Here is a 26,709-nt window from a genome sequence, read left to right as displayed (position 1 = left end):
TGGACGGTATTTGGCTCCCTCTTGTGCTTTTTGTTTTTATGACACTTGCAATGTCCCAGCCTTCCTTCCCTGTGTTCCTTTGCCAGATGGCTATATGCTTCTTTAGTGAACGGCAGAGAAAAGAAGAGTCAAATTCACCCTTGGTGTAAAAGAGCATCACGAGCCATGTATCAATACAGACTAATTCTCCATATAGATTTTCCTGGTAGTTTCTCAAAGCAGACTAAAAATCATGGTGTTTCTCATAGTCATACAGAGTCATAGCAGGGGACAAATGCAGTTTTGTCTATTCCAGGGCCCTTAACAGCTCTAGACAGGTCTGGGAATCCCTGTACACCTTTTCCAGTGATATCATGAGTAATATTAACTTGCAAATGCCCTCTATAGGGAACAGATGCAGGCAGTTGAGAGAAGATGCATTTTCTTCTTGGGGGAAAAAATCCCCATCATATTTAAGTCCCTGCAAATGCTCTGGGCCTTTTGATTTTATTGTGCTGGTTAATTGCATATCAGGCCAGTCACATTCCTTTTCAATTGGAATCTTGATTGGAACCAATTCACACATGCAATTCATCACCATCACATATTTTGAGTGCCTAAATTTCAAATCTGAAACTTTTTTTTCCTGGAGACTTACTCGATAAACGAGAGGCAGGGTGGCTGGGTGGAGACCCATATCCAGCTCCTCAACAATTTCCCTTGAAATGACCTCCCAGCAAATCCCTTTAGTAAAACAGCATGTCCCTCCACATTTCTTTCAGTTCTGGATTAGCAGTCGGGAAAAGGGAAGGAGCAGAGCAAAAGCCTTCCTTTAAAAGGCTAGAAGAGACCGCTGCCTGAAAACCCTGCAGAGCACTGGCAAGATAACTCTGGCCATGCATGAACCAATGATCAGATACCGAGACAGCTACTTATGTTGTTGAGACTCCCATCACTACCCATGAACATGGCCGACACTCAGGATGGTAGGAGCTGTAACCTTAGCAACAAGGGAGAGGGGTCTGTGGGCTAACCACCCCTGCACTATAAAACTCATGGCATGAGAGATACAGCTCCCGTTTTGTTTAACTGTCGATGCACAAAAAGGACTAATGTGAAACAAACTGACCAACAGAGCCAGCTTTAATCCGGTGATACTTTACTATATACATCATGAAGTAATCTCTTGTTTCCAGGTCTCATTGTCAAACACAGAAAACAGCTTCAGCTGTCCACACTAAACTATGACATCACCTTCTATATAACAGGACCATTGAAGAAAGCTCTCAAGTGAGCAGGAACTTGCTGAGAATGATGGGTCGTTTTGACCAGAGAAAAAGGCTAGGAGGAAACAAAAACTTTCAGAAAGCAAAACCGCTCTATTAAGTAGTGTGTTGAAATCCTGAGGGAGACACTGAAAAGGTCACATCTATAGACTAAAAAACCCACAAACTGCTAAACTGTTCTACTTTCAGCTTTTCCATTAGGCAGCAGCTGTCCTTTCACTGTTACTGTCAATATGTTTCAGCTCACTTTATTGTCAGTGTAGAACTAGCCATTATGGTCAACATAGTACTTCTACCAAAAAACAAGCCTTGTGTAAAGTTTTCACTTTTCCTTATCACCACTTGCCCTGTGCCATTTTAACACTTCTGTTGACCACTGATGTGGTGCAGGGGTCGGGAAACGGACGATACAACAACAACACAACACTACCAAGTGAGCATAAAATGTTACAAGCAGAGAACACAACAGAAGGTTGCCATTTTTGGTGGCAGCTCCTGTGCCGAACAGAAAATCTAGGTCTGCCCTCAAGAGATCAAAATAACCAGCTGCCTATCTCCAAGGTTCTCTGGGGACATTTCCCATCATTTTATTTACTTGTCTTGCAAACTCATAAATGTCTAAGGAGGATCCTATAATATCAATGTAAGTTGGGTATAGTAGAACCAGAACATTTGGATACTGGCTCCTTAACATCTCACATGCACGCTCACGTCTCCACTTCTCAGAGTTGTTGGACATTTCATGTGACAATCTTTCTTTACGCAGAAAGCCATATAATTCTGCCAACAAGCCTTCAACCCTATCTTTTGCACATCTTAACGGTCTGGAACCTGGTTTTGTTTTGTCACTCTTTAGATATATGGTGGTGACCTCCCCATCTTCAGCTGCATAACTAGTAACACCACATTCTTTTAGAATCCTTTGGTAAAACTCATCTCTATATGTTATCATGTAGAGATATGTATCGGTGTCAAGGGCAACAGTTAGTCCCTCCTCCTTGATTTCATTTTGCACAAAATTATTTTTCAACTCTGAGGATAATCCACTGTTTGCCTGTCTTGTACCAGGCCTGTGATCTGATGCTTTCAGATTTCTTGCAACATGTTGTTCTGAAAGGGAATGCTTTATGTTTAATAAGATATTCTTTTGGAGGGCACTGATGGCTAAAAATGGACCTTGTACACTTATTAGCCCGTTAGATTGTAATGGCCCAAAGCTCAAATTTGGGAACTTCTTCTTGAAGTCTTGCACCACACTTTCCAAGTTGTATTTCTCTCCAAATGGGGACAAATTGAGGATGCATGTCACACAGGTAAAAATCTAGAGAGAGAGAGAGAGAGAGGGAGGGAGAGAGAGAGATCATAACTGAAAGGCAACACTAGACTTTTAGGTTACAGGCACCTGTGTGCATTTCTTTACACTGATGCCTTATTACACTTAAGACGAGCCCTGCTGGATCGGATGACTTCCCTATCTAGTCCAGAAGCACTGTTCTCACAGTGCCCAACTAGATGTCATGGGAAGCGCAAAACAAGAACCTAAGTGCTACAACACTCTACCCACTTGTGGTCCCCAGGCATTCAGGGACAAACACTGCCTGACATCGGGAGGTAGAACATAGCCATTATGGTCAGTAGCCATTGATAATCTACTCATCACTCCCATCGCTCAACTCTTCAGTTGCCGCTTCTCTGTGAAACATTAGACTGTAAGCTCTATGGAGAAGAGATCTACTGTTATCATTATTTACACAATGACATGGACATTCACTGTGCTGTATTGTTATCTCAGCTGAAATTTAACAAAGAGCAACGGTCCTGACAAAAAAGAGCTCCTTGGTGACACCTGCCACTTCACAACTTCCCCCACACCCCCATTTCTCTCTCTCTATGGTATTATGTATGTGCATATATTTTTATTTAGCGTTAAGTCAGTTGGAGACCTTCAAGTGAGACGTGACTAACAAGTTTCACAAATAAATAAAATAAACAACTGCAAGGCTGGGGATTCTAAGAAGAAGAAAAGTTGAGCTCGGGTAACTTACACTTTTTCCATATGACGACACTTTCAAGGGATAACCCACAGGCAGCCTCTTGTCCTCTAGGCTGTGGTCACCTTTCCTGAGAACATTTTCTGCATCTGAGAAGGAATTCAGATTTTGTCTTGTAGAAAGAAGTAAAAGTCAGAATGCTTTGTTGCCAACCCAATTCCCGGAATACCTCGATTTTGGGGGAGGAAGGGGGAGTCCCTCTTATTGGTAGTTTTCCTCTGGGATTCCTTCCCCCGCCCCCAGTGTTCGATACTTGTCTCCTGATACTTTTTTTGCACCGTGCAAAAATTGTTCCGAGGAGAATGACGGCAGCCTGTCTCTTTAGAAGATTAATTGGCAGCAATTTTACTCCCCCCGAGGCTTAGCTGCAATTTTTTCATCTGCCAGGCAGCGTACTATACGTTCCATTCTTGTGCGAGTAGTTTAAAACACCCACGCAAATGCTCTCTCTCTAAAGCCTCGCTGCATTTATGTGTCTGACGAATGGCAGGCAACCTTATACACTGTGAGAGGTTTCAAACCCAGAGTACGCCGAGCCAGGACGTCAAGAACGCAGGAGTTTTACAGAGCAAGAATTCCGCTTTACGGTTAAGGACCCAAAATTCTAATTTCCTTCCTCTGACATTACCTCGTTCATCTTCAAACGTTACATATGCCACTCCTTTTGTTGATGTCGGGTAGGCAACATCCTCCACATCACCACCCTTATTCTTTCCCTTTTGAAAATGAATCATTAATATGTCGGCCATGACGTCGTCACTTAGGAGGCCATCTGGAACACCGCAGACCACAATGGTTCTTTTTGGCTTGGCAGCTTGTGAGGTGGCCTGTGAAGAAACACAAGGGACACTGAAAGCGCCAGGTCCGCGCCCCACCCCCTTCAGACTGTCCCTAAGGAGGGGTTCAGTCGCATCCACTGCCAAATTTAAGTTTGGCCAATTAAAGTGGATGGAAGTGGTGTGGTGCAACAAACACACTCAAACACAAAGGGTGGGATTCAACATAGCGCTAAGGAGATTGCTCCGTTGGTGCAAGCTTGCTTGACTGAACAATCACTCCGTCACATGCTGGTCTGCAGGTTCTCCTGAACCCCCAAGCAAATTTGGGGGAGACTGTGGGATGAGGATGGGAGTCTTACTGTGCTATCAGGAGTCCTCGTCCGGGCTTTCGTTAATGGAACTAGGGAGGACTACATGCAATAAAGGTAGCGACAAACAGCTGTTCTAGAAAGTGTGGGATAACAATTGATTGATGAGAAGGCATATAACCTCCATCCAAAGAAATCAGGATGAATGCTGCATAAACAGCAAGTGTATTCTTATTATTCATTTGATTCAATTCAGCCCCCACCTCTGTAAAGTGGCATAGCGATGCTTGTAAATTTGTGATGCCATAGTACTTAATTTTTTTAAAAAAGAGAGGATTTTTACAGGCCTTTTAATACAGAAAGTACAAACTGCTGAGGAAATTGTATTGCTTGTATTGTTGACATGAAACGGATGTTGTGCTTCAACGAAACATAAAATAAAACAAAATAATTAACACTCACTCCCGCTATAGACTTCATTCCACGAAATACCGAAACACAAGAGTCTCACTGTTCTGTGCACATAAAATTTTCCTCAGAACTGCCTTTTGGCCTAATTCCTATTCAGAAAAAAAAAAATTTTGTTCTCATCAGTTCCAAAAAAAAAACAGCCCATAGGACTGAGGTCCAGCGCCGAGGGCCTTCTGGCGGTTCCCTCACTGCGAGAAGTGAAGTTTCAGGGAAACAGGCAGAGGGCCTTCTCAGTAGTGGCTCCTGCCCTGTGGAACGCCCTCCCATCAGATGTTTAGAAGACATCTGAAGGCAGCCCAGTTTAGGGAAGTTTTTTTTTAAAAAAATGACTGATGTTTTAATATCTTTTTAATCTTCTGTTGGAAGCCAGCCAGGGTGGCTGAGGAAACCCAGCCAGATGGGCGGGGTATAAGTAATAAATTATTATTATTATTATTATTATTATTATTATTGCCATGAAACAGAATGGTCTCACTCTGCAAGAGTAGCACGTAGTTTCAACACTGAATGAACTAATCCCTGGCTACTTTTCTAAAATGTGTACCTACCGGCTGCTTTTCTACCCAAAGGCATTAAACAAACCAATTGAAAACCATGATGAAATAAAACAGTCTTTAGAGATGATGAGGATGATGATGAGGATGATAAAACTATGGTGATGAAGATCTCTCACGTTGGGTGTGGAGTTTCACGGCCTAGGCAACACTATAGGCCTTACTCTATAATAGGAAATTGTACCTCAGACACTAAATAGACACCAAATATTTGGTTGGTTTGCAAAGGGGAGTCAGATGATTATTATTATTATTATTATTATTATTATTTTAAAAGCAGTAAATCTCACCATTCCCCATCAGGAGTGACATGGCTTTAGTATGTATGGAGTAGCAGATCATTTTGCACATAATTTGGTGTGCCAGTGTTGAGACGATGATAGGAAGAACTGTCAATAATTGCTGACATCTTGCAACCTAAGCTAGCTTTGCATCAAATCTCTGTACAATGCACTTAATGTCTATTCCTTGGGTTACTGCTTCAGAAAGGAGACAGGGCAGCGCAGTTGTGCTACAGCCTGCAAGCACTGCTGTAGGAGGCCTCTTTTTTAAAAAAATATATTATAAAATGACAAGAAATCAGAACTATGATTACCATCACTGTCTCCTATTTCTAAAAGGAGTGAAGAAGCAGACTCAAACGGACAGCTCAGCAACCTTATCCGCAAACTTTTAATCCAAGACGACGCAAGGACTATTTTTAACACACTTCATGCTAAATATCCCTTTCTCCTAAAGGACTGCAGAATGAACCGAATCTTCTTTATCGTGTGCTTGCAGAATGCACAAAAAAGTATGCATTTCCTACAAAAGGGACACAAAACTTTTGATTCCGGAGTATGCTAAAGCTACCCAGTATTAGAAGCGCTAGGAAAGGAAGCAGATTTTTTTTTTTAATCACAGGTTTTTATGGGCATTTCCTTTCCATACCCTAAAACCCCCTCCTAGAAAAATAGCTTTCCCTCTTCCCCCACTGCTGTTGTCTGGCAGCTGACAGAAGAAAATTAGGCTGCTTTTAATTTTTCCCTCTCTGAGAAATATATTGATACCAGTCAGAAAACCAGGGTGTGGGGAGGGAGGCCAAGGTGAATGCTAGAAACGGCTGTAATCAATTGCTGTTGTTGTCATCCATCTGTCTCAAGAGACAATGGAGTCCGCTTCCAGGGGTGAAGTCAAGCCACTGTGTTAGCAGCTTCAAAGTGACCTACCTGGGGCCACAGGTGAGAGCTGAGTGCAGGGTGGGAACCAAAGGTGGTCGGACCAACTGCCCCCACCCCTACCCATATATACCCTGGGTTTTCAAATAAAGCTAGAATATTCCACACATAGGTTTGTTTCTCCTGCAATATCTTGATGCCTGGCATGCAGGACTCCAGGGGTCTTCCAGCCTTTTACTGGCTTTCTATTGAAAGTCTTCATGCCTGGGGGGGGGGAGCTGGCAGAAAAATTCCTTTCTCACCTCTCCATGTAGCTCATGTGCTTGGGCGCACAAGTTGAGCACAAAAAGTCTACAGCGGTACCTCTGGTTGCGAACGGGATCCATTCCGGAGGCCCATTCACAACATGAAAAGAGCGCAACCCACAGCGGCGCGTCTGCACACGCGCAGGTTGCGATTCGCCGCTTCTGCACATGCGCGTGATGTCATTTTGTGCTTCTGTGCATGCGCGAGCGGCAAAACCCGGAAGTAACCCTTTCCGGTACTTCTGGGTCGCCGCGGGACGTAACCTGAAAGAACGTAACATGAAGCGGACGTAACATGAGGTATGACTGTAATGCCAAGACCAGCAAACTCCCTCCCTCCCAACACCTCCTTGACCCTCCACCTCCATGCGGGGGCCCAGATGGCTCAATGACATGTTCTCTGCATCTCTGGCCCCATCCCTTACCTTGGGAATGATGAAAGGTAAAAGGAAAGGAAGGAAGGAAAGGTGGACAGACAAACGGACGGAACCCCTTCGGATCATACCAGAGGACTCGGGTCAGCCATACTCAGATCTGGCAATCCTTAAAGTCAGAGAAGCCAGAGAGATAGGGAAAACTAGTCTGCCAGGCTTGACATACCCACCTTATCCACTCTCTCTCCAATAAGCAAGCAAAACTCTACAATGGAGTGCACATACATTCCAGTGCAAACTCTGACAAGATTTACTGCCACTAACCATCAAAACCTACACAAGTGCAGGAATATATATGAAAAGCCAAAAAATAAGCCAGGGCACATTTGAGGCAAAATAAAAATAAAAAATAAAATCTACAGCCAGACTGGTTCTACGTGTCAACACCTCTCCTCCTATTACTATGCTTATCCTTTAAAAAGGTAAATTTAAAAAAAAAAAAAACCCCCACCACTGGATACCCTCCTAAAATTGATGAACCCATGAGCTGAAGAAAGAATGCAAAACAAGTTAAAGAGTGATGAGAAACACAGAAGGAAAGTTTTTGGAGCTTTCTTGAGGCAATGTAAATGAAGTGCAATAGCTCTTCAAGGAGATATTCTAGGTGGAATGAAATGCCCTGCTTGCCATATACTGCACTCTTCAAACTTCCCGTGTGGCTGCTCTAATCTTATAAAGAGGCATAAGCAGTAGCAGTTATCTGTAGCCGACAGTCACGCAGTAAAATTAGTATTAGCATTGCCATGCAGTTTGTCCTTTGGGTTACTTACACAGCTGGAGAATGCAAATGATCCACTCTCTGTAGAGTTTGTTCCAAATATGCTGGAAACTTTTAAGACTGATTGCTGGTTTCTGCTCTCTCTTAAGTATTCGTCTGCATTAGCTGTGCTTCATGTGATCTGTACCCATAAGTACCACAAGTAGCTTGTACCGTCCACACATCATCCTACATCCTTTCCCCACTTGCGTCCGACTCATCTTTAGTGGAAAAGTACCTCAATCACCAGGAATTAACTCCCATGCAACCAGTGTTCGAAACTCCCATTGTTCTAGACGTGTTTTGCAACAGGGAATTTCATTAGCGCAAGCGGTTTCTGAGCTCTGGGCGCAGTACTGAGCCTAAGTTTTCAGATTAAAACTGCAGAGCGGAAGGAAAGGAGGACTTTTTTCTGCCTCCCCACTTCCAGCTACTGGAGAAGAGACCTTCTTAAGAATATTAGAGGGGTGGGCAGGGAAAGGACTAGACCTTTTGAAAAATGAACATAATATTTTAGCTGCAGTTCATTCATTTTCAGCTTTGTATTCTTGTGCACCTAGACATTCTGTTGTTGCACCCATAACCTAGGTTTAAGGTGCCATTTAGCTCCTAGCTTTCATATCTAACACTGCATGCAATGGAAGTCTTGACATTCCACAATGTCCTTCATCTTGGTTATCATTCCAAGATTCCTCGCCCAGATTTTTCCCCCCATCCCTAACAATAGAAATTTATTTCTCTCACACACTCCAGATACTTCCTGGTTATCAGAACTGGAGTATACCTGCACAACATTTCGGGGGGGGGGGGGAGGTGAGGAAGCACATTGCAGCAACATTACCTAAGTATGCAAGAATGCAGAAACACAACTACATATATATTTGATTTTTTTTAAAAAAAATGACTGCCCAGTGGGTCAGTGAGGGCCTGAGAATAGGAAGCATATATGTACAGGAAAAGCATGCAGAGCAGGAGAAGGCAACCAAGGCCAACCCAGAAAACAAAGGATTGCAACAAACTGCCTTGTTGGTTATTGCTCTTACATATGCAAGCCACTGTGAGAATCTTTTTCCACTGAAAGCAAGGGAACTACAAAGGGATGCTGGTAGCAACTGGGATGCAGTGGTTAGCTTGCTGGGACTGGCTGCTGGAAACCCAGGTTCAAATCTCCACTCAGCAATTAAACTCACTGAATTACTTTGGACAATGTACCATCTCTCAACCTAACCTACTACACAGTGTGGCTGTGTGGCTACAACACCACTCTTGAGTTAGTTGGAGAAAGTGAGATTCAAATGTGATCATTAACTTGTCACCGTCGCCATTAGTCTAAAGTTCATCAGCGATGAAGGAAAACTGTTTACTGCATCCTTTATTGCCATCCATCAGACACAGAAAGGGGGAGGTAAGGCGGCCAGGTTGCCTATGATTCATTTCAACTTTCTAATTTAGGTCACTTCCGGATGTGCTTATTTACCATTCAACCTGATCAGGTTGACTAAAATTTGCAAGGAGGTTAGACGATGTCAGCTGACTTGTTTGCAGAGGTAAGATGTTGCATCAAGCTATTATGATTAATATTATTAATAAATTTTGTATACCACTCTATACCTGCATGTCTCAAGCAACTGTTACCACACACCACCTATTTCCCCATCTGTTACCTTATTGCAAACAGTCCAGTTTTTCCAACTCTAACAGTACAGCCTTGAATTTACTGATATGTGTCTGAGAATGCCCACTGGTGAAAAAACAACTTCCTTTTGTTGTTACTATTGTTAAACAATTGGGAGTCAGAAACCAATCTACTGAAAATCCCTGCAGATACTTATCTAGCTTCTGCACGCTCCTGCTCAAAGGGCCCTCATATTATGCTCATAGTTTTATTGCAGTGCTTTCCAAGCCAACCTGGTACTGGGGATGGAGATGTGTTTTAAAACCTTTTTGTATAAGCCAAGGGCAGAAAAATATGCAATGATCTTTTGATTCATCATGTTAGTGAAAAACCAAGCAATACTGATCACAAACAGATGCTAAGGTAACTAAAGGCGCCTATCAAATTACCAGAGGCAATGCATAAAACCAAAAGAGGCCCATTAAACTAAGTTCCCTGAGTGCACGTCATAAAAACATGGAGCTCAAGAGCTCCTGGAAAAATTAACTTAAGTTTCTCAACAATCTAGGTTTAAAATTAGTTTATGCAGATGCAGATTATCATTCTACTGATCTGCGTCTAAGGTGTGATTAAAAAACAACAACCCAAGCATTTGCTAAGATGGATCTCTGCCAGTGGAGATCTCCCACTGGCGAACTAATGCCAGTGTAATGGAAGAAGCAAAGACCACCAACAATTCTTCAACATCCACTTCGTTGGACTGGTCATGTTGCGCGGATGCCCGATTATCGTCTTCCAAAGCAACTACTCTATTCCGAACTTAAAAATGGAAAGCGTAATGCCAGTGGTCAACAAAAGAGGTTTAAAGGCTCTCTCAAGGCAAATCTTTAAAAAAATGTAGTATAAACACCGAAAATTGGGAAACACGGGCACAGAACCTGTTTGGCAATTTGGTGTAGCTACAGAGGAAGGGAAATATCGGAGGGCGCTCGAAACGCGACTACTCCACCCCGGGGAAACGCTCCTGGTTCGGCGTCTTTCCAAAGAGCCATCCTCTAGGGAGCTTCAGAAGACCCAGCATTTGCTCCACGAGTCCCCGTCAGCAAGGCAGATATAAAAAGGCAACACTCGATCACTTGCCATAGTCGCGCAGATCTCGCCTCGCGAAGCGTTCCTCTAAGAAGATGCGACGCTAAAATATTTGCTTTCGTTTCTGTCGAGAGTTACCCAGAAAACTTGGAAGGCGGGCTGGCAGAGTGCATGCTGGGAAGTGTAGTTCGTTCGTTAGGCGAGAGAGGCATTACGCAACTTTGTGTAGGCGGGGCAGAGAGGCGTCGAAAAGCCCTCGCTCGCTTTTTTGTATTAAATGAGGGAACCGAAGGGTCTCGTGGTTTCGTTGAAAGGAAAAGAAGAGACGAGGGAAGCACTCGTTGCCTATCGGCGTCTTCTTTTGATTTATAAATGTGAATAAATGAATAAACTTCATTTAATTCTCATTTAATCTTCCAAGAGCTGGTTAGCTCATGCTGCTGATAACACGCAAGGATGCAGATTTCTGTCCCCGTATGGTACAGCTGCATATTCCTGCATTGCAGGGGGTTGGATAGAAGATCCTGCGTTGATCCCTTCCAACTCTGCAATTCTAGGGTACTTTTGCAGTCTCGTCTAGTCTGTCAGGAAGAAATCCAAGCAGCCACGCTTTTTCCATTACTGCATGCACAGAAAAGTTGTTAAAATACTTCGCTGCATGAGCCATTTCTGTTCCACATCTTTTAATTCGAAGTTGGAGATGGACATCAGTTTAACATATCCCAGTAATTCTCTCGGTAAAGGTAAAGGGACCCCTGACCATTAGGTCCAGTCGTGGACGACTCTGGGGTTGTGGCGCTCATCTCACTTTATTGGCCAAGGGAGCTGGTGCACAGCTGGTCATATGGCCAGCATGACTTAAACCGCTTCTGGTGAACCAGAGCAGCACACGGAAATGCCGTTTACCTTCCCGCCAGAGTGGTACCTATTTATCTGCTTGCACTTTGATGTGCTTTCTAACTGCTAGGTTGGCAGGAGCAGGGACCGAGCAACGGGAGCTCACCCTGTCGCAGGGATTTGAACCGTCGACCTTCTGATCGGCAAGCCCTAGATTCTGTGATTTAACCCACAGCGCCACCCGCATCCCTTAATTCTCTCTGTGGTCCACTTCAAATGTTATTTAATAAAAGCTTCAAAAGTTTGTTCCTCTGGGAATGCTTTTTTTTTTTAATGCAAAACTGGAATAGGAATAACAACTGTGGGAATGTTAAGCAAGAGGTATTAAACATTAAGTATTAAGAGATGAATTGGAGCAATGTTTTGAGACCGCAATTCTAATCTGTAGGTCTACTGGCTGGGGCAGGGCTAGATTTGACAGAAGGGTCTCCTCATCGTAGAAGACCCCAGTATGCCCACAAGAAGCTCCTTATTCCAGCAGACACAGGATGGGTGGGTGTGTAGTGGACCCCCTGCATCCAAAACTCCTTCATTCTCCACAAGAAGTCCCAGGACTGAGTCTATCAAACCAGTTTCCCTCACGCACAAACTCAGCCTAACCTACCTCACAGGGTTGTTGAAAAGGTAAAATGGGCAGGGGGAGAACTATTGACATCACCTCAAGCTCCTTGGAGATTTTAAATGTTAACAAAATAGACATCAGCAGCAAGGAACAGCCCCAGAAAGACAGGAAATGCTCTCAGACCCCGGGGAATTATTCAGCACACAATGCGATCAAAACACGGCTCAAGCAAAAGTGTGGATGATAACCTTTATCGTATAGTAGCATTTGCAGAACATAACTTGTAGGAAGTACCTTCTCTCAGGCAAAAACTACCAGAGGAAAGATGTGTATTGGTTGGTAAGATGAAAGGAAGGGATTTCAAGGACTAGAAAAATGAAGGAAGCAGAAAAAGTGCACTAAAGGGGAGAGAGAAACAGTTCTTTAGGACCCCAGGAGTTCCTATAGTCTGGGGCCCAAGGAACTCACGCATCAATCAAAATTTGGATTGGCTAAAAACATTGGAAGGCCAGGTTGACTTATTCCTTTATGATTTTATACCTCAGTTGGGCTTTACTCAGACTTTGGCTGTTTGGATTCTCCTTTGCTAATGAAAGTTATTCTGACAATGATTTGTAATTTAATTGGATTCTGCTTTCTACATGTATCCTATTACAGGTAATGTATTTGACACACACATACCTTATCATATCACATATATCATATGTGAATACACACACACAAATAAATAAATAATAAATTAATGCAGTCCCAAGTTCATTAGTTAGATTCTAGGAAGAAAGAAAACACTAGACATCTATTCGAAACACACCAATTTATTATGAGCACTTATATTGTATTGACCATAACAGCAATCTAGGATCCAATATTAGCTATCTGCAATGAACCTTCGACTCTAAAGACTTAGTATATAATGAATTTCCTGAGATTGTAAAGGACTCGTGGTCATCTTATATCTGCCATCATCTCTGTTGGGGCTTGTTTCCTATTGTGGCGCTAAGATCAATCAGTGCTTGCCTAGTGATGTGTTCTTTACAGTCTGATGAACATAGGCAGCAAACCAATGCACACTTATTTCAGAGTAAACCCCATTTAAAACAGTGAGAGTTACTTCTAAGTAAACATGCATAGATAGGATTGCACGGATTGCACTGTTTGTCATTACTTTTGCTGGATCAGAGGAGAACCTTCCTATCTGTGAAAAATGACTTTTGATTTAGAAAAAAAGCAGGCACACCATCCAGTGTAATAAAATAAAATAAAATACAGAGCATGTTTATTGTTCTATGAAGCCCTTTGCAGAATGGAAAGTCGAGTTCAACTTCATCCTCTGTCATATAACGTTCTCTGCATCATTCTCAAAGTAAGCGACTTTGGCTCCTTGTGAAACGAATTTGACATTTTCCACTTCACCACCACCATTTCTAGGTTTCTGAAAGTGGATCGCAATCATATCTTGCACACTTTCATCATCATCATCCTCTTCTGCCTTGATTCCTGTTAGCAGTATGGTTCTCCTGGAAATCCCTGAAAATATCTGACAAAAGAAAAACACACCACATCTTGTGACTACAAATTTATTTAAGGAATATATAAATTGGTGGAGTGAAAATACTGGTATTAGCAGGTCATGTGTTCCTTCCCTTTTTTTGATGTTTTAAAACAAACTATAAACCTGTACTTTTGGCTACAATCCTAACCATGTCTGCTCAGAAGTAAGTCCCATTTAATCCCACTTATGCAGGCAAAACCTTTAGGCTTTAGTCCTTAAGAGCCAAGATAGTCACTTTAGATGCTCTTTGCTCTAAGCATCCTTTCATTTGTTTTAAAATGTAAGTAGTGCCTCTGTGGGAGTGTTTATTTAGTAGGTTTAACCCTCCCCCCCCCCCCACCTGCCTTGGTCCAGACAAAAATCATTCTTCTGAAGCTATTTGGACTGGGAGGCAAGTACCCATTGATGCAAAAAATAATTAAAAAATTCTTTTGTCTTTTTTGAGTGCTGCAAGTAATGCCTGTGTCTAATTTTAAAGGTAAACCAATTGTTGTCCTGTAGGGTTGCTAAGTAGCCAGAATAAAATGTACCTACACATTTTGGCTGCTTGTTAAAAATGGCAACCTAATTCTGTTAGGAAAAATCAATAGTGGGGCCTCGGTGAAATCACTAAAAGCAGAAGAGAGAAAAAATGTGCCAGCCCAAGAATCATGAAAGTGCCTTTTAGGTTCTGGATGGCGTGTCATATGTACTTCCTTATATTCGCACACGTGATGTTGAGGATCTCAAACATGGCGTGGCAACGTTGCTAAAATCCAAGGGTCTCAAACCTATGCTTTGTTTCTCAGAACGCTTCTAAGCTCTTAATTCTCACTCCCCATTACTTGACACCACAGCCTCTTTGTGTTAAGTTCTGTGAAGAAAAGGATTCTCTGGAAAGTGAGACAAGTAGGCTTTAACTATTATGATTATAATTACAAATCACAGTTACCTGGAAGTAAGTGCCACTGAACTGAGTAGGACTTACTTGCCAGTAAAGACTGGGATCGTGGCACAATACTTGCAATGCTTGCAAGTCTACCGTTCATTTACTAACTGCAATCAGCGCCACGGGTATGATCCATTTACCTGAAATCTATTCAGAGTCTTCTCTATGATAGGAGAAACCAGGACAAAATGAGTCCTTTCACCTGTACGGAAAGGGCATTTTCCATATCTCACAATGTTGTTAGCAGCTAGGAGAGAAAAACAGTAGAAATGTGATGAAGAAATACAGTTTATTCCAAGTACTGAACTTCAGGGGCGGGGGGAGAAAACCCTATTGTTTTCATACAGAATAAAATCCCAAACTTGCAAATTAATATTTTAATATGTACTTTAATTGGGCAACCTTTATTGATGACAAATATTGTAACCCTATGTATATTTACCTGGGGATTGAGCATACTAGGACTGTAAGGTAAACACAATGATTAAATGTCCCATTACGAGGCACCATTAGTGAACTCTTAGTCATGTCTACTCAAAAGTAGGCCCCTAAATTCAATGGGACTTCATCTTAGGTTCAGTGTGAATACGACTGCAGCCTGAAATCAGAAGGAACAAGGGTAGCCAGAGAGTGATGCTACACTAACAGTTGTGTAGAATAACGAATATCATGAAGATATTCAGGGACAAGCAATAACTGCTGACATTCCTGCTTCTACACCATTATTAAAGATGCAGGAGCACATATCTCCATATATTATTTGGCCACCCTGCTAGGAAATGTGCCCAAGAAGGACACAACAATTCAAACAGCACTCTATAAACACACCAAGACTTACCTCTGAGTGAACATATATCTTTTTATTATTCATTTCTAACAGTTTCTAGCATATCTGGGGTATAAACACCCCCCCTTGTTTACAGTGATATAAAAACCAAGCATCATTTTTTAAATGGTTACTGCTAGGGCAGAGGTTAAAAATGTGTACAAGTGCACTACTGAATAAGAAAGATGTAAAATGGAATGCACACCAGCTTTTTCCTTCTTAGGATGAATAAAAAACATTCAGCAGTGCGGAAGAATATGGTTTGGAACTGAATGCATTTCAGGTAACATTGCTAGATATCCTTTTTATTCTTAAGGCTGCAATCCTATATGAATGTAGGGAATATCAGTTGAACTAAATAGGGCTACTTCTAAGTAATCCTGCAATAGACTGTGTTATAAGTCTACCAGTGGGGGGAGACAGGAGATAGTACTTGGTGTCAATTCATCTTAGATCAGTTTTGCAACAATCAAATGATGCTCAAATCTGCAGTTAACTGAATGATGTCGAAGTAAAAGCAATGCACTTAAAAGGGGATCAGATTTTGTAAAGTTAACTTGCACGATGCTTCAGAAATCACCTATTGGCTGGCCAAATGTAACGAGGGCCATCTGGGACTGCTGGTCATAGGTCACATTCTGCACTTCTCCTCCCAGTTTTGCTTTGTACAAATTCAGTTCCAACTTATCTCTCATCCATTCCGGAGGGATGTTTAGGTATGGGATGTTAGAAACATTAATCTGCTTTCTAGAGATCTTAGCATTGAGCTGCAAAACAATCCAAAATTACAGGTGTGAAATAAAATCCAGAACTGTAGCCATGTTCATTTATAGCAGCAAAAAGTCCAAAACATATCATGACCATAGCATGGGTTTCATTGGCAAGAACACACTCCCTATCTGCTATACCATGGGTGGCAGAAGGTTGCAGAACTTATACTTGTTACCAAACATCACTGTGACTATCAGGCATTAAATACATTTCTCACATATCGAGCTGAGAAGGCTGTAAGTAAATAGGTCCAATATTTTGCTTCACTAGAGTATACTATGCAAAAAAATACGTTAAAAGATTTGGGCTGTAATCCTATATTTACTTCTGTGGGAGTAAGTAACACTGAACTCAATTGTGATTACTTCTGAGCAGTCATATACAGGTCTGCAATGTATATGATACAACCTGATTCTGTGGAAGATTTATTCAAATGCAACTCCTGAGAGACGTGCAGAGGGGGGGGGGAAATGAAAATTCACTGGGATTTTTTAAAAAAACACATTTTACAATTACCCTTTAAAAAACAGAAGGGGGGGACGGACATTTCTCTATAATGTTCCTGTTTTCCTCAGGCCTTCATATTTCTGAAAGTCCAAGTTCAAAAAGATTTACTCCTGAGTAACTCTGTATAGAACTGCAACCACCAACAAAACTTTTGTTTGAGAGTTCAACTCACCAACACATAACACTTAAAAACCATGGTCACTGACTTACCTCAAATGCGACTCCCCTTTCCAGGATAACAGGCAGAGCTTTCATAGCTATCATCTTACTTTCAAAGTTCACATTATGGCAGTGTTTTTGGATCAGTCCCTGGGCAACTGAAGGACAGCATGTTAATAGTTTTCCATGACCAAGTATAAAACTAAGGAACAAATTCTTACATAAAAATTGGCCATATATACATTTGGTTTTAAAAGCTCACGGGAGTCAAGTAATCAAAAATTGCAAGGAATTGGCTTGCACTATCCACAGAAGTTTGTGTGAAAGGCAAGGCTGGCTATGGGTCATATCCAACCCCTAAGGAGATTTTCTGCCCTACCTACCCCCCTCTGCAAAATATATCATTTAAACAATTATTAAATAATTATTGACTCCTCCTGTTGGTCCCTAGCTGAGATGCCATGATGTCAAAAGGTGAATGTAATCCGTTCCAGATTCCCGTTTGACAACCAAGGCGTGACTTCTGACTGGCTGCAGGAGCTTCCGAAAAACATTTGAAAATCGGAACAATTACTTCCGGGTTTTCGGCATTTGGGAACCGAGGTTTGACTGTACTGATTTTAAATAATTTTGCAGGCCACTTTATAGGTCAATGCTTCTTTCCCTGGTTCTGACATAAAGCTTAGCCATTACACTATGAATATCCTGCTGGCCCTATAAAGAAGAGTGAGCAGCTGCCTAAGGTGGCAGATTTAGGGCACCACTAAAGGGCATCCAATTGTCGGTTACTGTTATATCTTCACAGCAGGGTCGTGTGGTCAGTTTGCTCAGCGTCTTGGCCCAGACTTCGCTGACATAAAGGAAGAAATAAGTAGCAGACTGGGAACATATTAATTAGTCCTACGCTTTTCCTGCCAGAAGAATGAAAGTGCTTGCTTAACCCAAACTTCTTTGCTAAAAAAAAAAAAAAAATAGCATTCATATATATGAATGCACATTTCCTACCACATTCCTCTTCAAACGTGATGAGAGCTTCTCCTTGGCTTAGCCTGAATGGGATTTTTGTCGCTATGTGAAAAAGGCAGGTTATGTTCATATACATGTTCTCATCCTTGATATTCTCCAACCGCATAAACTTCATCTTCTTCTCAGGTATGTCGTTTTTGAGCTGGTATTTTAGAAACCAAACAGAAGATAAAAACAATTTATGACATTGTTCATAAAAACACAGCAAAACCCAAAATGCTATACTTATTGGATGAAAGGTTTTACTGGCATGTAAGCCCCATAGTGCCTTCTTGTTCCTAAAGTTTCTAACAGGACCGGGAAACATTGGCCAGTGGCCAGTCTTGTTCAGCTTGCGGGCTTCCAATAGGTATCTGCTTGGTCACTTTGCAAAAAGGATGCTGGACTAGATAACCCTTTGGTCTGATATAGCTGGGCTCTTTTGCTCACTGGCCACACTTGTACAATGCACTGGTAAAAAATTAGGCAATTTTAAGTGCATAAGTAGTAATTGCTCCTAACGAAGTTGCAAGGGGGGAAGTAATGAGGGTGTTAACTTGTAGTAAACTACAAATTCAGAAATACAAGGAGGAGTTGCAAAGCCTACCCAAGCATGCAGGAAAATTTGAAATCGGAATAGTTTAAAATATTGTCCCTTGTGCCTTAGGCAGCCCAGCTCCAGCAACATCTCACCCACAGTCCTGAATACAGCTATGTCCCTTTGAAGGTTAAACAATGAAATATAAGTATTACCCGATATCTCTGTGCAAGCTCTCCACATTTGGCTTTCTCTTCTGCAAGCCTGGCTTTAAGGACCTGAATTTCCCTTTTCAGCTCAGTATTCTTTGAATTTATTAAGGAAAGTTCTTCCTGCAGAATGTGAGAGAAGATTTAAATATCTGTCAATGGGAGGTAGCTGATGCTGGGAGGTAGAAATGGTTTTTCAAAGGTAATCGTTTTACTAATTGCCAACAACAACCAAGCAGTTAGAGTAAGCAAAATATTGCTTAATATTTACTATAAAAGTTTCCCTTGATTTAATCTCCTAGACTCTTGTCCACCCTCAAGAAAAAGTATTCCTAGGTCCGAATGCAGCCTCCCTTATCTGGTGCCTTCCAGATGTTTTGAACTACAAGCCTCATGACCTCTGACCATTCATTGTGCTGGATGGGGCTGATAAGAATTGTAGTCAACCACATCTGGATTGTACCTGGACAGAGAAGACTGCTCTAGCCCAAACAGACAAACCTTGATTATATTTAAACTTTGGAACAGCCAGCTTCTGTACTGCTTGGTTTCCTAAATTAACACTATAAAGGCCTTTTAAATGTCATAGTCACAGTGCACAACAAACACTCAGATCTTAATGAGAGTGAAGATGTTACTCCCAAATCTTTTTTTTCTCTTTTTCTTTTTAATCTAGATTAGCTCTCAAATTTGTTTAAATACCTCTCTTGGGACATGAACAAGAGTTTTAAGAAGTTGAGTACAGTGGTACCTCAGGTTAAGAACTTAATTCGTTCCAGAGGTCTGTTCTTAACCTGAAACTGTTCTTAACCTGAGGTATCACTTTAGCTAATGAGGCCTCCCGCTGCCGCCGTGCTACTGCCGTGCAATTTCTATTCTCATCCTGAAGCAAAGTTCTTAACCCGAGGTACTATTTCTGGGTTAGTGGAGTCTGTAACCTGAAGCGTCTGTAACCCGAGGTACCACTGTACTCCTAAGCATGTGCAGAGTAACTTTCTTTCACTGCAAACTAGCCAGAACCAGCCCCCAAATGCTGGGCTTTCAAGCCACAGAAAGACGCAGGATTGAGGCTCCCCATATTGACTATTTTGCTATTTGCTTAAAATAATGGCAGTACAAATAGGCTCTTTTGTTACTTGATGGGAAGGGGCCAAATTGACAATATGAGCAGCCGCCTCTATCTTTCACTCTCCTATATTTTGAATTTGTAACGTTTGCTGCTGACCTGCTTTAATCCACAGCAGGAAGCACTCCCCACTGCAATATTTTGACACAGGTCCTGCATAACAATAACAACACCACTGCAACCTCAGGATAGGGATGCAAAAAGGGAGCTAACTAATACAAATCTGTATTACCTGATGCTTCTCCTGCACCATCATTCTTTCCCTCAGTGCCTCGTTTTCCTGATCCTTTAGCTTTGTGAACTCCTCTTGGCAGCGGGACCTCTTCTCATCGGCAGCAAGTTTTGAAAGAAGCGTTTCGGTCTTTTCCTTTTCAGCTTTGGCAACCTTCTCCTTTGCAATGCAAGAGAAGTCAAGACGGTTTCAGCGGAAGGCTTTCTAAACAAATGTGGCTGCCTGCAGCAGGCAGCGAAGGTGGGGAACCTCAGGTCTGGGGGGCTGGGTCCCTCGTCCTCCAGGGCTCTCTATCCAGCCTTTGGCCATGGGCCATACCTGTCATAGGGCTCTGCTCTTCACCCTCCTTGAATGCTTTTGCCTGGCTGGAATATATTATTATAGTATTGTAATGACTCTTTGCTTGCCTAGAAGAAGAATGGAGGTGAATAGAACCCTCTGGCTTCTGTGGGGCTGGAATGTAGCCTGTTCTACAAAGGCAAGAGTCACACCTATCGTTCCGCCCATTTTTGCCCCAGGTCTTGCCCATTTTTGCTTACAGCTCCTCCCACCAGTGACATGCAGCCCCTGGCTCTTCACATGGAAATGAAACCCAACCCAAGGGCTGGAAAAGGGTTCCACATAGCCTATGCATTAGGTTCACGCTGCCATCTTTGAATGGCACGAAAACCTACAGAGATTTACCTCCCATTCTTGCCGTTCCCTTTCCGCCTCTGTGACACGCTGGTCTTCAACTTGGCCTTCCTCAGTAGTCTACAAAACAAAAGTTAATCAAAACCAAACCTATCCATCCATTAAAGCAATAAGTCTGGTTTAATTCTCACTTCATCCAGTGGGAGACACCTACAAATTAAAACTATAATCTTCATTTAATGGAACTGCACAAGGACCAGATACAGAACTTACTTTGTCTTTTTCCCGTTCTCCAAGATGCTTTGTTTCGTTCACAAGTGTGCCTGGAAGCTCACCATTCTCCATCCTCTATGAAATGGTACAAATACACAATTATACACTCTGTAAATATCTGGGCTGCAAGCTTTAAGCTATTTAAATGGAACTGCATTGGCACTTCAAGAACTTACCTTTAATTTATCTGGTTCTTTAACATTCTCCATCTCATTTACAAGTGCTCCTGTAATCTCACTTTCCTCCATATTCTACAAACACAGTCAGAGATACAGATTATGAAAAAGGGTGGGGCAAACCTTAACCTTTTAACTAGAAGACTACTCAATAAAGGGATGCCTGTGTATTACAATGAATGCCAGAAATTAAATAAATATTGAAGTTTGCTTCTGAAGAAGCAATCCTAGACAATTCATTAGTGTATGTTCTTACTTCCTTGACATACATTGGGCATCCCATTCACTTTTTTTTTGCTGCTGCATCATACTGATGTTAAGCTTGTGGTATACTAAGACTCCTAGATCCTTTCCATATGTATTACTGGCAATCCAGGTGTCCTCCATTTTATATCTGTGCAGCTGATTATTCTGGCCTAAGTGCAGAACCTTACATTAGTCACAATTGAAATTCATTTTGTTAGTTCGAGCTCAGTTCTCCAATCTGTTAAGGTTATATTCAAACCTGATTTTGTCTTCAACAGTAATGGCAAACCCTCCAAGTTTGATGTCATCTGCAAATTTGATAAGCATCCCCTCAATACCATTCATCCAAGTCATTTATAAAGGTGCTGAGAAACAATGGGCCCAGAACAGAACCCAGCAGCACCCCGGTCATCTAAAAAAGAACATCAAAAAACTACCTTTCATTGACACAATTTTTACTTCGTTATGCACTTTTCTGACAAAATAACCTTCAGTGGACATTTTTCTTATAGTAGCCCTAATTCAAGATATCTTAAGTACTGAATTCATACTGAAAAGCTCTTATCCACATGAGACACAACACAGATTAGTGACACAAATCTGCTGAGAAAAGACCTTCTCTATATTCATTAATAGATTTTCATTCAATATGAATCATTAAAACCTAGACAGGAAAAGATCATGAGGTAATCTGTCTGTTGCCTTGTAAGTAACGGTTAAGGACATTCAGAATAATTTCCAAAGCTCTGTCCAGCCTTTTTCAAAACACCTTCCACTACTACATGACACTTAAGCAAACATTTGTTTTAGAATAAATGTAAAGAATATGAGGAGAGACTACATCTGAAAATAGAACTTTTTAAATAGCAAGGATGATGGCATCATCAGTGCATATTCATAGTGCAATTGTCATTTGAGCAGGTCTGACATGTTAAATCCACTGGAACATGAAGTTTATTTTAACAAGACACATCCTATCGGAATATTTAATAGCAATCCAGTCAAAGCACCTGATATTCTTTACCAGTCACATTTATTTATGTTCCCATACCACAGAGCTATGTTCTGTTTATTTATTTATCCAATATAAGTTCCACCTTTCACTAACAATAACGATATTAAAAAATACAAAAACAGATATGGAAAAGTTAATAAATAAAAACAGGCGCCGTTAGCAGATAGCAACCAGTTTCCCTTCCTACCAACAGAGTTGTGATTAATCTGCACTGGTATGCATTTATTTGTTGTTGTTTTTTTAAAAAAATCATCCAATAAGAAATCAGCATGACTGAAGACAAATCGCTGAAGGCTCATCTACAGGAGAAGCCCTTCAGCTCCCTGTGAAAGACCAACAAAAGGAATAAACAGGCCTCTTTAGGTGGGGAGTCCTGGAGCTTAGAGACTCCTTAGCTTGCAAGATGGCTAACTTGCAACAATCAATCTAGCTAGCTGCTTCACATGCAACCTGGGTCAATATGAGATTTGCAGACTGTAAATGTACATGTACTTACATAGCTATTAGACAGGGTGGCTAAAAATCAATGATTTTTTTTATTTAAATTGGATTACTGATGTAGCCACAGAGGACTCCTCCATGTGAGGCGAGAATCATGCATATTTTTATTTTGTACACCCATGGGAATTAGTGATCCACTCAGTTGAGCCTGAGGTGAATTCCAGCCATACAGCTAATTGGATGGCGAAAGAGCTAGGCAGTTGCAGGTTGGAAAGGGTTTCAGAGGAGCCGCCTTTACCAAAATATATACCGGATCTGCCAAAGCAAGACTTTCATTGGGAATGCGCCGTACATGAAGAAAATCCAAATACTGAACAAGGTAACAGAAATTCTGCTCCCTGAATAATACCAATTCTGCAACCCGAATAAATTGTGCAGATATGTGTGTGAGAGAGCTTGTTCTGCATAAATGATTTACAATGCGGCTTAAAGCTTTCAAATAAATATTGTTCTGTGTAAACGGCCCCTTCACATGGCTAATAAAGGTGTGGCCAGCAGTGGGAGTGTGGTGATGGCATGGCTGGTGTGGGTAGGGCAACATAAACCCCCCCCCAAACTCCCCTCACATATGAATTTAACATACGAGATGCTTGAGTGAACCCCTCTAATATAGGAGGCAATATCTCATCATCATCTGAAGGCAGGCCTGTTCAGGGTAGTTTTTCGAATGCGATATTGTATTGTGCTTTTACAATTTTTTGTTGGGAGCTGCCCAGAGTGGCTGGGACCACCCAGTCAGATGGGCGGCATATAAATAAAAAATTATTATTATCATCATCATCAAGTCACTTTTCTTGTTTTTGTCTGAATTGCATAAACTTTTAATTCTATGACTATATTGTCACTACCAACCCTGAAACCTTTAGGTAGGTGATTTTGGAAGGCAAGTCGTTCTCTCTATTTTGTTTTCCTGCAGCAATAACACCTTCCTTTACATGGTTAATAATGATGATGAAAAAATAACAACAACAACAACAATATTTATACCCCGCCCATCTGGCAGGATTTCCCAAGCCACTCTTGTAAGCAAACCGAGATTACCGTAAAAACAACAACAGTACTATGTGTAGCAAAAAATAATATTTTATAGTTACTGCAAAACCTTCCCAACTGTAGAAATTGAGAATACCGTGTGTCATTCCCGCGGGAAACAAATGTTTCAAGGTAATAATTCTTACTCATTGCAGGACCTTTCCACGCTTGCGCGCTTTTCCTGCCCCCCCCAGCTCAGCAGCGGAGGCGGCACTCCAGGATTGGGGGCTCCAGTCTGGGGATCCCCCCTCTCCCTCTTTTCTAGTCTCTACTGCAAAGCTCGGGAAGGGAGGAGAGGTCAGTTGCTGTATTTGGATTCCACCTCAGCAACCAGGGTTGTGGATCAGCTGCGTTGCTTTCAAGCGCAAAAAGCGAGCCCCCCCCCCCCAAAAAAAGTTAAGACGAGTAAAATTAGAACAGGGAAATGCACTTGGAACCTCTCAAATTTTGAAGATATTTCCCGAGATCGACCAGCAAAAAAGTCCTCCTGCGAGAGGAAACCAATTTTAGTTTCGCTTTTTTAAAAAAGCAAACCACCACCAAGAGTTCCCCGAAGCAGGTTTGCTTGGTAGGGTTGGAAACAGGGCGCGATGGGGAGGGCGGGGGACAACGCGACAGGCTCTTGTCCCAAAAGTTTCTCCTCGCACACAGACACACAACTTACAGGAGCTGAACTTTGCATCCCCGGCTGCAAAGGGAGGATCGCCAGGAAACGAAAGCAGAAAGTTGCAGACTGGAAGTCACGTGCAGGGAGGGCGGGGATAAGTCGCACAGGCGATTCCTTTCCTATCTGAGGAAATGGGAGATTGGATTAATGGTGGTGTTATTTCTCTTCTAGTGGAGGTGTTAGCTATTAGGTAGAGCATGGGAGATGGTCTCTCTCCTCGACCGCCCTCCCCAGCAAGGAATGTGCTAACCTAACTTACCATTATGCGATGTTCAAATACACAGAAGCACACTCAAATAGGATTCTTAGCTTCTTAGGAATCCTTTCTTTGGCCCATGTGTAGAAAGGAATTCTCCCCACCACAGGAATGAGTCTCAAAGCTTTACTGCAGAACAAGAATTGATAAATGTAACAACACATTGCAAAAGAGCAATGGGGTTTGGTCCTTTATGCATAAACTTTTCTCTCTCTCTGGCCTCAGAGGAAGTTCCTAAGCTTGTGTATCATTGCAGAGCTGCTCTGTAACCGCTCCTGCTAAGGCTACTACCACCAGTCATCTCCAAAAAGCACCCCCAAGGCTTCTCAAGTTCCAGTTTCCTCCTGTGAGAGTTCTGCAGCTCACGTTTCCAGAAATGGAGAAATACCAGCCTTCTCCGACGCTTTTGCCATTGTGGAACCTTTTGTCTAAGGTAAGCCTCCCTTTACAGCATTTTAACTACAGTGCATTCAAACACAGCATTTTATGTACATTAAACTGAAAACTTTTAACCCCCTCTCCCCTTCCCTAACAGAACTTCTACATAGGAATCTGCCTTATAGTAATACAAACCATTGGCTTCTGCCTTTAGCACGATTGTTTGACGATCTGAAGGCACACTGGGGTGGATCTGGGTTTGGTCAGGGCTTGGATGAAATGATGACTGCCTGGGAACCACAAGGCCGTTGCCTTGGGTTCCATGATAGAAGACAATAAATTAAAAGAAGGTGTGGGTTGTGGTTGTTGTTTTTGTAATGACAGCATCATGTTATGAGCAGAAACTGTGTAGCTCAGTAGTTGAGCCCCTGCTTTTTGTGCTGATGATCCTAAATCCAAAGCTTGGCATCTCCAGTTTTTAAAAGTATCAGGTACTATGTGATGGGAAAGACCTTGCACACCTGAGACTTTGGAGAATTGCTGCCAATCAGAACAATACCGGGCTAAGAGGGAGAGATTTCATGAATTGGGTGTTAAGCTTAATCAGACATCTGTGTGATACAGTGGTACCTCGGGTTACAGACGCTTCAGGCTACATACGCTTCAGGTTACAGACTCCGCTAACCCAGAAATAGTACCTCAGGAGACCTGGTCCCAACAAAGTATCACTTTCCCTAATTATTGCTCCTTTAGCTCCTGTGCTCGTAAACTAACCAACAGGGGTCGCCCCCAAGTTGGCCTCGCCTGTCTTATTTCAACCAACTTATCCCTCACTATTTGCAAGGAAATTAAATCTTCCCCTTACTTTCTCACTATAAAGATCCATCTTCCAAAGACCAAAAGCCCATGGTTGATAACTACAGTATATCTGCCCCCAGTAATCAATGATTTCGACCGCAATGAAAGGTGGTCTGAACTTTCGTCTTGGCTCCATGACCTCCAAATAACTAACCCAGGACTTCCCCAAATCCTCTTAGGTGACTTTAATGCAAGAATAGGTCCTAACGACGATGATATATTATCTCCCGCAGCACTCTTGGACAATCCCCTGCAGCCCCCCTGGGGAAACAGATGCTCTCTTGATCCTGTGACAAATGCGTCGGGGAGGCTGATGGCCCAATTGGCCATGGAAAATGATCTTTGCATTGCGAATGGTAACATCACTCCCTTGTCCTCGCAGCAGTTAACGTGCATCACTTCCCGGGGAACCAGTGTGGTCGACTATATTTTATTGTCGCCGGAGCTATTCTCAATTTCTACAAAAATGGAAGTGGCTGAATATTTTGGTGGTGACCACCTCCCATTGACTCTATTGTTAAACCTAATAGAGCCATTTTCAGCCCCCTCAAACTATAGTTCTACGGCACAAAGTCAC

The 26,709-nt window shown here is 42.1% G+C and overlaps 2 protein-coding genes and 1 long non-coding RNA gene across 7 annotated transcripts; 1 reads left to right on the top strand and 2 right to left on the bottom strand.

Moving 5' to 3' along the window:
- Positions 1-1,104: 1,104 nt before the first annotated feature.
- RBM43 (RNA binding motif protein 43) lies at positions 1,105-5,194 on the bottom strand. Its single transcript, XM_083579716.1, has 3 exons — positions 3,945-5,194; positions 3,311-3,405; positions 1,105-2,586 (listed from the first exon to the last, which is right to left on the bottom strand). Exons 1-3 carry the CDS (start codon positions 4,063-4,065, stop codon positions 1,816-1,818), a joined length of 987 nt encoding a protein of 328 aa, XP_083435842.1. The 5' UTR covers positions 4,066-5,194; the 3' UTR covers positions 1,105-1,815.
- A 7,849-nt stretch (positions 5,195-13,043) lies between these two features.
- Positions 13,044-24,741, bottom strand: NMI (N-myc and STAT interactor). 5 transcript variants are annotated; one of them, XM_083579577.1, is made up of 11 exons: positions 24,638-24,741; positions 21,180-21,254; positions 21,004-21,078; positions 20,782-20,850; positions 20,098-20,256; positions 18,746-18,862; positions 17,993-18,155; positions 17,039-17,145; positions 16,131-16,317; positions 14,865-14,971; positions 13,044-13,781 (listed from the first exon to the last, which is right to left on the bottom strand). In XM_083579577.1, exons 1-11 carry the CDS (start codon positions 24,653-24,655, stop codon positions 13,578-13,580), a joined length of 1,281 nt encoding a protein of 426 aa, XP_083435703.1. In that variant the 5' UTR covers positions 24,656-24,741; the 3' UTR covers positions 13,044-13,577. The 5 variants fall into 5 exon arrangements, with proteins under 5 accessions (XP_083435703.1, XP_083435705.1, XP_083435702.1 ...); XM_083579579.1 differs by lacking the exon at positions 24,638-24,741 and adding an exon at positions 24,445-24,603 and having other exon boundaries at positions 21,180-21,245; XM_083579576.1 differs by lacking the exon at positions 24,638-24,741 and adding an exon at positions 22,628-22,708.
- LOC310746332 lies at positions 22,842-25,330 on the top strand. The gene is made up of 2 exons (XR_014540643.1): positions 22,842-23,260; positions 25,153-25,330. It is a non-coding gene; the product is annotated as an uncharacterized lncRNA (long non-coding RNA).
- Positions 25,331-26,709: the final 1,379 nt, after the last annotated feature.

Source organism: Podarcis filfolensis, assembly GCF_964270895.1.
Source record: "Podarcis filfolensis genome assembly, chromosome: 1".
NCBI lineage: Eukaryota > Metazoa > Chordata > Lepidosauria > Squamata > Lacertidae > Podarcis > Podarcis filfolensis.
This window is presented reverse-complemented; position numbering and strand designations above follow the sequence as displayed.